Source organism: Bombus vosnesenskii, unplaced genomic scaffold (genome assembly GCF_011952255.1).
Source record: "Bombus vosnesenskii isolate JDL3184/JDL3185 unplaced genomic scaffold, Bvos_JDL3184-5_v1.1 scf7180000015827, whole genome shotgun sequence".
NCBI lineage: Eukaryota > Metazoa > Arthropoda > Insecta > Hymenoptera > Apidae > Bombus > Bombus vosnesenskii.
Genome location: NW_022884169.1, coordinates 10,534 through 23,865, shown reverse-complemented (window position 1 = coordinate 23,865; position 13,332 = coordinate 10,534). Strand labels below are relative to the sequence as shown.

The 13,332-nt window shown below is 35.2% G+C and overlaps 1 protein-coding gene across 1 annotated transcript; it reads right to left on the bottom strand.

Annotated features, from left to right (window-relative positions):
* Positions 1 to 11,334: 11,334 nt before the first annotated feature.
* On the bottom strand, positions 11,335 to 12,530 carry LOC117241416 (luciferin 4-monooxygenase-like). The gene is made up of 2 exons (XM_033507349.1): positions 12,258 to 12,530; positions 11,335 to 11,492 (listed from the first exon to the last, which is right to left on the bottom strand). The coding sequence occupies exons 1-2, from the start codon at positions 12,520 to 12,522 to the stop codon at positions 11,335 to 11,337; spliced, it is 423 nt and encodes a 140-aa protein (XP_033363240.1). The 5' UTR covers positions 12,523 to 12,530.
* Positions 12,531 to 13,332: the final 802 nt, after the last annotated feature.

Genomic DNA, 13,332 nt, shown 5'->3' with positions numbered 1-13,332 from the left:
AACAAAAATGGTACCAACAATCAGAAGAGCAGACAACACATGGGCAAGAAGCAACGAAGAGCAAGCTGAAGAATTTTCCAACCACCTAGGCAACACATTCACCCCACACAACATCAACAATAGCAACCACAATAGTCATACGGACGAGGATGCGCCAACTACTAGTACACCAACTGACAATCACCATACCCAAAGCAACCGCACAAGAAATCAGAAACATAATTGAGGAAACAAAAAACAATAAAGCACCAGGAATCGATCTAATTAACAGCCAAATCTTGAAAAAACTTCCGCCAAAAGCGATAAGACAAACCACAATAATAGTAAACGCAATACTAAGAATACAATACTTTCCAAAAGCTTGGAAACTGGCAAAAATCATAATGATACCCAAACCAGGCAAGGACTCACACGAAACCAAGTCATACAGACCAATCTCACTACTTCCGGTGTTCTCTAAGATAGTAGAGAAAATAATCTACGACCGGATAAAACCACTAATAGAGAAGAACCATCTAATACCGGATATACAATAAAACAAACGCAAAGACTCGTCAATGAAATCCTACAGGCGCTGGAAACAAAACAATACTGCACGGCACTCTTTATGGACATCGAAAAAGCATTCGATAAAATAAACCACACTAGCCAACTACAATCAATCAGGAAAAAGTTCTCGGGGCAGATATACCAAGTAATCAAATCATACCTAAGCAACAGAAGCTTCATAGTAAAAATCAAAAAGACACACTCGGAAGCTAAAGAAATCAAGGCAGGAGTTCCGCAAGGAAGCGTCCTAGGACCAATTTTATACACATTACACACGGCCAACATACCAACAACTAACAATAGCAAAATACTGACATTCGCGGATCACACAGCTGTACTAGTCAGGCACACTAACCCTGCAACAGCAGTTACATTACTACAAGAACATATCACAAAAATAGAAAAGTGGCTTCAAGCGAAACAAATCAAAGCAAACCCCGATAAATGCAAACATATTACGTTCACACCGCGAAAACAGAAACCACCAAACATTGTACTAAACGGCACACACATAATACAAACAAGGCAAGTCAAATACCTAGGACTCAACTTAGATACACGACTCACATGGTAACAGCATATTACAGCAACAATAGACAAAATACAGATGGCAAGGAGACAAATGTACTGGCTAACAAGTCGAAAATCCAAACTAAGCATAGAAAACAAACTAAAAATATATAAAATGGTCATAAAACCAAACTGGACGTACGGAATAACACTGTGGGGAACAGCAGCAATGAGCCATATAATCAAAATAGAGGCATCGCACTCTAAAATACTCAGAACAATAGTAAACGCGCCATGGTGCGTTAGAAACGAGGACATTTGGAAAGACCTGGGAATACCAACGGTCAAGGAGGAGATCAACAAAAGTGCAAGAAGGTACGGAGAAAGAATAGCAACGCATCTAAATCGGCTGGCAGCGGAAACGGTCGACACATCAAGCACAAAAAGAAGATTAAAAAGGAAACACCCAACCGATCTCACAGAGGACATAACCCAACAAACACGATGGTGGTACCCCGCTGGGGGTAGCCACCCACATGTTATATTAGTATACAGCTACAACATTTTACCAAATGTCCTCCTGGACAAATTGTAAAATCCAAATAAATAAATAAAAAAAAACTTTCAAATAGAAATTCGTTGTTTATTGTGAATACACATATGTAATTTATATTTTTCTTAGGCAATAAACATTATATATATATGTAAATTCTATAGAATTTAGAATATCAACCGACGGTTTGACTTTCACTGTGTTTACTGGGAGTCGGTCGAACGATATGAATAGAGGAGGACGGGGACTTGGGATAGAAAATAAAACAGGACTTGGAGAAGCGAAGATTGAACAAAGAAAAAAGCAAGTTAAGAGCCAGAGGGAGAAAGAGAAGTCTTAGACAATCGATTGTTGAGTTTTCACAAATCGATCGCCTGATTTCCGAAAATATTACAACATTCCATATATATGTCGGAGATGAAAGAACACCGGAGCCTTTGGAATTTTGTATAATCCCGCAACATTGAAACCTGGAGTCTACAATAGCTGTAATTGAACAATTGTAGTTATTCAATCCGATTGTAATTGTTCGAGAGTTGTGATAATGAGCTTGGGCTCGAGGCGACAGCCAGTCGCCGAACGTAGCCGCGGTCACGGGATGAACGCTTTGTCTAACAAAGGCATGGAATAATTCCATAGCTCTCCTTAAAAAGGAAATAGTTGTAACACTCGACAGTAAACATTCCAACGGTCTCTGTCCCGTAGCTCGCCACATGCAGACCCTATTCTTCGAGTAAGATGATTGCCAGATGTCGATGCGTCTCCGCAGTACATGTTCAGGTAGCTCGAGGGCCCGTTATAAATCTTAAGATTTAGTCAACTAAAGTCCTTCAAACAGGCAAACAGTCTTTGCCCCAACTACGGGAAAATAGGGGAGACCTATTTTTCAACGAGCGGCGTCTCCCACTAGCAACTTTCCCTCGAGGACGGCTAACATCTTTTTCTAACCACCGATATGGAGATTGACCAATTAGCAGCAACGCCAAATTTCCCTTACTTTCTGAACGAAGGCTTTTCTCGACGAATCCGATGATCTCGTGTCCTTAGACACACCCCATTATAGTTTTCCTCTGTGGCATCATCGGGACGGGAAAGTCATTCCCGCTCGCGATCTCATCGATGAAAAAGCGTAGCCCCTTACGACCGGTGAATATTACGCGTCCGACTTAGATTTTGTGAGTACGTTCATCTATCATCCCGTCGACCGCGGATTCGTTATTGAACCTAGGATGATTGTCATTAGTTTCTCGAGTATCTAATTACCACGGTTACTTGTCCGGTTCTATGATAATCGTACTAATTGTACTAGCCAATTTGTAGGTAATTTGTACTAGCCAATGTCTTCTCTATTGCATAATGACGACGTGTAATCCAAACGAAGATTCGTTTCACGCCCCTAACCCTAATTGTAATGTAAACCCGTCATATATATATGTCGGAGATGAAAGGAAAACCAGAGCCTTCCCTTTGCAATTTTGGGAAAATCTTCTAATGCTTTAGCATAGATTTTATCATAGCTGTAATTAAGCAATTGTTGTCATTTGTAATTGTTCTGGTCGCCATTCTGTAATTGACAACTGGTCGCCGAACGTAGCCACGGTCACGGGATAAACGTTTTGCGTGACGAAGGTGTGGATCGGTTGTATTGTTCTCCCTAGAAATCACATAGAATTGTACTTTAAAGATGTCGATATAACGGGACACACGTATTAGGAATCAATCTCCAAACAGAAACTGCCTAGTACCGGCGTTTGGATCTTTCTCGATGTTTCCAAAGAGTATACAACAAACTTTTGACAGAAATTGCCTAGCAACAACGATTGGAAACTTCTCGATGTCTCCAGCGAGCATATAACAAACAAATGCAGTCGTATAGCGAAAAAGATTTTCATCAGATATTCATTCGTGTGATCGCCTTGGAAAGTGATACATCGAGCAATTTACCGAGTGTCTCAGCAATCGTATTTTTGTGTTTAAAAATCATTCTACGCATAGAAAAGAGTTATCCCGTAGACCGTGGATTCGTTTGAACCCAGGAACATTGTTAATAGTGTTAATTAAATTCATTATTCGTAAAACCTATTAATTGTTAATCTCAATATTCGTTAAATTTATTATTCGTAAAACATATTATTCGTTACTCTTATTATTCGTTAAACTTATTATTCTTTAATCTAATCGTTAGTTAAACTTATCGTTTGTTAATCTTGTCATTCATTAAACTCAACATTCATAATATTTTGTAAAATCTTGTATATTCGCGTAAATATAATCTCTGTTGTGTAAAACGATGGCTAATTCAATCGAAGAATCGTTGTTACGCCGGGCGACTCTCTGCCTGGCCCAGGTCACACACCGCGGGCCAGACGGACACCAGATGTCCGCTCTTCCGTACGGCGTACCCTCAATAGCCTTAAGAACCCGTCATACACCCGAGTCACTTGCCTGCTAAGGTCCTTCAGACCCAACAAATGTCTTTTCTAAATCAGTTTCCAAAGACTATTGTTTACTACGGCTTGACACGGGAAAGTTAGCTTTTCTCACGTACGATGCTTCCTACCAGCAACTTTCTATCGAGGGCGGTTAAGGCCCTTCTTAGTCCTCCAACCTTCGTTTGTCCAATCCGAGGCAATGTATACTGGCCTCACCTCCTGACCTAAAATGTCATGAACAAATCCGATGATCCCGTGCGCTAGACACACCCATCACTAGCTTTCCTCCGACACAGCATCGTCACTCAACTTCACTTCTTCTACATCGTTGGAAAAGTCAACTACTAAGTAGTAACGCTAATGCCTATCGGGGCAGTCTAAGCATAAGGCGAGCGTCGGTCTCGGTATTGTCGAGCATACATTTCCTCTGCTAAATATCTTATAGTGCTACGTCCACTAATACATTAAATCCAATTATAAGAGCCCTGCTCTAACGTACATATCTATCTTATCTTCGTGCGATAAGTGATTATCTATCTATGCTCATCAGTGTAATCTAAGTGTTGGAAATATATAATTAATAATTCTGTGAATCATAGTGTTATACAAACTCAATCACCCCTATCATCTCAACGGAAATCAGGGGATCGATCAAGTCGTGGTGTCGATTGTCATAATCGTAACGGGAATTTACGACTCCCGTTGACGTCTCTCCTAGCGACTACGTCTCCCCGCGATTGGTCGAACAAACAATCGTTACGCGCCTTAAATTCTAATCTTAACCCGATTAAATTTCGGGTTTACATTAGAATTAAAGTTGGGGGCGTGACACGAATCTTCATTTGGATTACACATTGTCGTTATGCAATAGAGAAGACATTGACTGGTGCAAATGCGATTACCATAGAACCGGACAAGTAACCGTGGTAATTAGATACTCGAGAGACTAATGACAATGATCCTAGGTTCAATAAAGAATCCGCGGACAACGGGACGGTAGTCGTACGCACTCGCAAATGTCTAAGTCGAATTCTGTGTCAATATTCGCTGACCGTAAGGAGGAAATCCTTTTTGTCGATGAGACCGCAAGAGAGAATGACTTTCCGTCCCGGTGATACCTCAGAGGAAAACTATGATGGGGCGTGCCTAAGGACACGAGATCATCGGATTCGTCGGGGATATCCTACGTTCGGAAAGTAACGGAAATTGACGTTGCTGCTAATTGGCCAATCTCCATATCGGTAGTTAGAAAAGGATGCTAGCTGCCCTTGAGGGGGGGTTGCTAGTGGGAGACGTCGTTCGTGGAAAAATAGGTCTCTCCTGTCTTCCCGTAACTGGGACAAAGACTGTGTATCTGTTGAAGGATTTTAGGTAACTACATATTAGTGCTTATGACGGTCCTCGTGCTAGTCGATCACGTACTGTGGAGACGCGTCTACATCTGGTAAACATCCTGCCCGGCGAATAGGACCTGCGTGTGGCAAGCTACGGGACAGAAACCGTTGGAATGTTTACTGCCAAGTGCCGCTACGAATCTTTCTTTTGGAGTGCTATAGGATTACTCAATGCCTTTGTTAAATGGAGAGTTCGTCCCGTTGAACGCCGCCACGTTCGGCGACTAATTGTCGAATTGAGCCCAAGCTCATTGTCACAAGACTTAAACAAATACAATTGGTTAGAATGACGGCAAATCGTTTAGTTACAACTGTAGATTTTAATTACAATGTTTCTATGGATCTTCCCGAGGTTTCAGAGGGAAGGCACCGGTGTCACCTTGTCTCCGACAAGTATAATTTTATAACGTATTACGTTAGATAGAATAACGTAATAACGTATTACGTTATATAGTATAACGTTATATCGATTTACCTTATATAGAGTAACGTTATAATGCATGACGTTCCGCAGAATAACGTTACGACGTATTACGTTATATCGAATAACGTAATAACGTATTACGTTATATACTATAACGTTATAACGTATTACGTTAGATGGTATAACGTTATAACGTATTACGTTATATGGTATAACGTTATACCGTATTACGTTATATAGTGTAACGTTATAACGGATGACGTTACACAGAATAACGTTATAACGTATTACGTTATATGGTATAACGCTATAACGTATTGCGTTTTATAGAATAACGTGATAACGTATTACGTTATATAGTATAACGTTATACCGTATTACATTATATGGAGTAACGTTATAACGCATGGCGTTCCGCAGAATAACGTTATGAGGTATTACGTTATATGGTTTAACATTATAACCTATTACGTTTTATAGAATAACGTTATAACGTATTACGTTTTATAGTATAAAGTTCTAACGTATTACGTTATACAGTATAACGTAATAACGTATTACGTTTTATAGTATAAAGTTATAACGTATTACGATATATAGTGTAACGTTATAACGTATGACGTTGTATAGTATAACGTTATATCGTATCACGTTATATAGTGTAAGGTTATAACGTATGACGTTCGACAGAATAACGTTACAACGTATGACGTTTTATAGAATAACGTTATAACGTATTACGTTTTATAGTATAAAGTTATAACGTATTACGTTATACAGTATAACGTTATAACGTATTACGTTATATAGTATAACGCTATATGGTATAACGTAATAACGTATTACGTTTTATAGTATAATGTTATACCGTATTACATTATATAGAGTAACGTTATAACGCAGGACGTTCCGCAGAATAACGTTATAACATATTACGTTATACAGTGTAACATTATAACGTATTACCTTATAAAGAATATCGTAATAACGTATTAAGTTATATAGTATAACGTTATAACGTATTACGTTATATAGTATAACGTTACACCGCATTACGTTACACAGTATAACGTTATAACGTATGACGTTAGGTAGTATAACATTATAACGTATTACGTTATATAGTATAACGTATTACGTTAGGTAGTATAACATTATAACGTATTACGTTATATAGTATAACGTTATAACGTATTACGTTAGGTAGTATAACATTATAACGTATTACGTTAGGTAGTATAACATTATAACGTATTACGTTATATAGTATAACGTTATAACGTATTACGTTATGTAGTACAAGGTTATACCGTATTACATTATATAGTGTAACGTTATAACGTATGAAGTTCCACAGAATAACGTTATAACGTATTACGATATATGGTATAACGTTATAACGTATTGCATTTTATAGAATAACGTTATAACGTATTAAATTATACAGTATAACGTTATAACGTGTTACGTTATATAGTATAACGTTATATCGTATTACATTATATAGTGTACCGTTATAACGTATGACGTTCCGCAGAATAACGTTATAACTTATTACGATATATGGTATAAAGTTACAACGTATTACGTTTTATGGAATAACGTTCTAACGTATTACATTGTATAGTATAACGTTATAACGTGTTACGATATATACAATAACGTTATATGCTTTAACTTTATGACGTATTACGATTTATAGTATAATTTTATAACGTATTACGTTATATAGTATAACATAACAACGTATTGCGTTATATAGTATAACGTAATAAAGTATTACGTTATATAGCATAACTTTATGACATATTACGTTAGATAGAATAACGTAATAACGTATTACGTTTTATGGTATGACGTTATACCGTATTACGTTATATAGTGTAACGTTATAACGTATGACATTTCACAGAATAACGTAATAACGTATTACGTTATATGATATAACGTTATAACATGTTACGTTTTATAGAATAACGTTATACCGTATTACGTTAGGTAGTATAACGTTATATATATAATATCGTGATATAATGTGTTTACAAAGAGTGGACAATAGAGATGTAAATCAGACAGAAAAAGACGATTGTTGTACAACCTGAACTATTCACGCCAAACGCACAGAAAACAGCGCAATCCACACTCTCTCCGCAACGCCATTTGCAACCTCTGTCTCCGCTCAGCTCGCACTCTACTTCTCGACTCGCACTCTGCTTTTCGACTAACGCTCTCTGCTTTTCGACTAACGCTCTGGCCGTTGCCGCATTCTGTTGTCTTTTTCCTAGGCCCACCGCACACGTGTTCTGCAGGCGCTCGTGGCCAGGGCCACGTAGGTCTTTTCCACGAAAGTATGCACATGAAAAGACCGATGACACAATGATGGGCCCGACGACGCCTCGGCTCACCGCGACATTGTTCATAGTTCGCCCGATATTTCTTAGGCCTTTCGTCCACGATACTACATATAGTATAACGTAATAACGTATTACGTTATATAGTATAACGTTATAACGTATTACCTTAGGTAGTAAAACATTATAACGTATTACGTTATATGGTAGAACGTTATGACGTATTACGTTACATAGTATATCGTTATATGGTATAACGTTATAACGTATTACGTTAGGTAGTATAACATTATAACGTATTACGCTATATAGTATAACGTATTACGTTAGGTAGTATAACATTATAACGTATTAAGTTACATAGTATAACGTTAGAACGTATTACGTCAGGTAGTATAACGTTATAACGTGTTACGTTATATAGTATAATTTTATAACGTATTAAGTTATATAGTATAACTTTATGACGTTTTACATTAGATAGTATAACGTTATAACGTATTACGTTAGGTAGTATAACGTTATAACGTGTTACGTTATATAGTATAATTTTATAACGTATTACGTTAAGTAGTAAATCATTATAACGTATTACGTTATATGGTATAACATTAGAACGTATTACGTTATATAGAATAACGTTATAATGTATTACATTATATAGTACAACGTTATAACGTATTACGTTATATTGTATAACGTTATAACGTATTACGTTATAGCGAACAACGTAATAACGTATTCCGTTATATAGTATAACGTTATAACGCATTACGTTATGTAGTTTAATGATATAACGTATTACATTATATAGAGTAACATTATAACGCAGGACGTTCCGCAGAATAACGTTATAACATATTACGTTATACAGTATAACATTATAACGTATTACGTTATAAAGAATAACGTAATAATGTATTACGTTATATGGTATAATGTTATAACGTATTACGTTATATAGTACAACGCTATATGGTATAACGTTATAACGTTTTACACTTTATAGTATAACGTTATAACGTGTAACGTTATATAGAATAACGTTATAACGTGTTACGTTATATACTATATTTTATAACGTATTATGTTATATAGTATAACGTTATAACGTGTTACGTTATATAGTATTACGTTATAACGTATTACGTTATATGGTACAACGTTATAACGTATTACGTTAAGTAGTAAAACATTATAACGTATTACATTAGATAGTATAACGTTATAACGAAATACGTTAGGTAGTGTAGCTTTATAACGTATTACGTTATATGGTATAACGTTATGACGTATTACGTTACATAGTATATCATTATATGAAATAACGTAATAACGTATTACATTATATAGTGTAACGGAATAACGTATGACGTTAAATAGAATAACATTATAACGTATTACGTTATATAGATTGACGTAATAAAGTATTAAATTATACAGTATAACGTTATAACGTATTACGTTATATGGTATAACGTTATAACGTGTTGCGTTTTATCGAATAACTTTATAACCTATTACCTTATATAGTATATCGTCATAACGAATTACGTTAGGCAGTGTAGCATTATAACGTACTACGTTATATAGTATAACGACATAACGTATTACGTTGTACAGTGTAACGTTATAACGTATGATGTTCCGCAGAACAACGTTATAAAGTATCTCGTTATACAGTGTAACGTTATAACATATGACATTTCACAGAATAACGTTATAACGTATTACGTTTTATAGTATAATGTTATAACGTATTACATTATATAGTATAACACAACAACGTATTGCGTTATATAGTATAACGTATACGTTATATAGTATAACTTTATGACGTATTACGTTAGATAGAATAACGTAATAACGTATTATGTTTTATGGTATTACGTTATAACGTATTACGTTATATAGTGTAACATTATAACGTATGACATTTCACAGAATAACGTTATAACGTATTACGTTATATGATATAACGTTATAACGTATTACGTTATGTAGTATAACGTTATATGGTTATAGAACGTATTACGTTATATAGAATAACGTTATAATGTATTAGATTATATAGTATAACGTTATTAGGTATTTCGTTAGGTTGTATAACATTATAAAGTATTACGTTATATATTATAACATTATAACGTATTACGTTATGTAGTATAACGTTATATGGTATAACGTTATAACGTATTACGTTATATAGTATAACGTTATAATGTATTACGTTATATGGTATAACGTTATAACGTATTACGTTAAGTAGTAAAACATTATAACGTATTACGTTGTATAGTATAACGTAATAAAGTATTACGTTATATAGTATAACGTTATAACTTATTACGTTATATAGTATACCGTTATAACGTATTGCGTTAGGTAGTTTGGACGAAAAACTTACATCCGGCGGAAGCGTTGCCGCACCGGAAACGATCTCTCTCACGCTGCTGAAATCGCAATTTGGCACCATTGGATGCTTCGCAAGACCAACTAAAACTGGAGGGACCAATGGTGTATGCGTAATTCTGTATTTTTCTACGGGACTGATTAACGTTTCTAACTTGAAATTTCGCATTATGTACACAGCTGCACCGCAACTTATTGCCGTATTCATCATTCCGCACGCATAACCGTGGAATAATGGCAAGAAAACTAGTATTCGGTGTCCACGTCGAATATCCATTGATTCTGGGGCACTTCGATTAAGAACAAAATGCAATTGAATCGAATATTTATAATTTCAACTAGAATGATAAGAGTTAAGAGGCACAACAATAGAGAAAATATTATATAGTTGATTTGAATAAAGAATGGTTTGTTAATCATATAAAACGAATAATATATATTTAAATTTAACATAAATGAAAAATAAATCTCGAAATATATGTGTGGTCTTAGATCAACCGGATACATTGTGTATATTAATTTAATATATTTACCTTAGACTTTGGATGAAAAGTAACAAATTTCGATGAGACAACATTACTCCTTTTGGAAGGCCTGTTGTACCGCTAGAACATAAAATAGCTGCCATTTTTTTCCTGTTATGATCTATCTGCACCGGTGAAGACGCATAGAGATCCGTGATACTTTGATATTTTTCCAAAACCTTGTCTCAGGTTATTATATTTCCATCAAGAGGTTTATCATCCAATTCGATTAATTTCATATTCCAGCTTACAGTAGATGCAATTTTCGCCAAAATGTTTTCAGTGCGTCGCGATGCAAACAACACCCGTGGCTGATAAATTTCCAGCATGTGCGTAAATTCTCCTACGTAAAAAATTGCATTAGATATGATTAAATAACGCATATGCTGCATCGCGTAACTTAACCACTCCGCGTAACAAGGTGACAGTTTTACAAAAGATCTAGAAATATTCGAAGAGCCTTACAAAAGCTTTTTCCGATATCCGTCTCCGCAAGGAGAGGCTGAAACAACTTTCTTTGAAATAACATATTTTTCGTAGATTGTTTACTCTGAGAAGATATTCGGAGTAGTTAAATACAATTTAATCGTATACGATTAAAAATTAGTATTGTTTGTATCTCTAAAAGGTGACGGAGTAACGCATATTGAGAATATAAGTGATTATTAATTTCCGCATCTATATACACAATATTTAACAATTTAATATTAACAATTATTGTTTACACTACATTATAAAACTTGGTGTTAGAGTAAGTACTGTTTCTAGACTTTTATTGTTAATTCTGCAAATGTAATGTAAATAAATTTAGTCTTTAATTAAAGTATCTAATTTATGATCTCTGTTTCTAGTAGTTGTAAAATTCTATAATAAACTCGAGGCAAATAATAAAGTCGAGGCTCGATTTCATTAACTTATATATGGCATAATCAGTGGAGTTATCAGAAACATGCAAGTTTCCAAAAAAGAAGAGCAAATTTTTCTTTCCACTTTTTACGTTCTGCCTTCGTTAAATTTCTATAATATTAAACACGCACGTATTTTTAATTAAATTAATTTCTTTGTTATTATAAAATAATTCGTAAAAGCTGCTTGGAGAATATCTTACTTTCTGTATATGCTGGATTCAACGGTGCAAATGTAGCTCCGATAAATAACGTGCTACATATCGATACCACGTAATGTGGATGGTTTTCAGCTGCAACGGAGATTCTGTCTTCCACCTTGATTCCATAATTTCTCAAAGCAACAGATAATATTGTGCTTTTTTCGAGAATATCCTTGCATGTGTAGTGTTTACCAGTTTGAATATCTACCTGATATAGTAACATGCAAGTATTACAATATAAAACATAGTAATCAAAATGAATCATTTGTATTGTCGTTTCTTGCTCTTTTTATATAAAAAAATCTATCTTGTTTAAATTGAGACTGTTGATTACTCTGACAATGTACATGCTAATACAGCCATCTGTAATCGCAATATGCGGGTCGCTTATCTAGAACGAACCGTACCAGGTCGTTAATTGTTCGTTGCAACGGTAGTGTCAAGTATTCCATCCGTAAGAAAAGCTTATTTTCTGACGAAAATTAGAAGGACTGTAATGTCTAATTCAAAATCAGTACAATCACGAGTCTACCTCAGCTTTTTAACTTTTAATAAAATCTCTAATATGGACGTCAGGAAATGATAAAACGAATGACCTGCGACTGATTTGCTTCACTGCATCTTATATCAATTTATATTTTGTCTCGTTTATATTCTGCGGCAATCGTTCTTGTTTTTCACAGCTCAGCCATTCTGTAACGATGAACCGCTGTAACATTCGCAGTGTTTCAGTGTAAACTGTTTGATTGTTCCGATTTAAAATGATGGCGCTGTAAAGAAGGTTATACGCTTGGACGGTTTATAGTTTATTGTTGTAATACAGCAGGAATGTGGACGATACACGACGATGTTAGCCGAAAATTGTGTGTAATTAAAAATCCCTAGGCGGTTAAAATACATTCAACCACAATAACATTTATAGAAATATAAAAATTGTATTGAAAATACGATTAGATGGCGTATTTATGGGATAATAGTAATAAGGTAGCACATATATCGAGCAGTATGTGTTATGCATTTTATGTGACATGCCCCTGTTTTTACGTTTGTTGTAAAGGAACGAATATTATTATTT

Bases quoted from the DNA above. Each gene is read 5' to 3' on its own strand.
- LOC117241416 (XM_033507349.1), bottom strand. From the start codon at position 12,522: ATGATTCATTTTGATTACTATGTTTTATATTGTAATACTTGCATGTTA. The intron at 11,493-12,257 runs GTAAGATATTCT...TTTTTTACGTAG, and splicing joins GAATCCAGCATATACAGAAA to GAGAATTTACGCACATGCTG.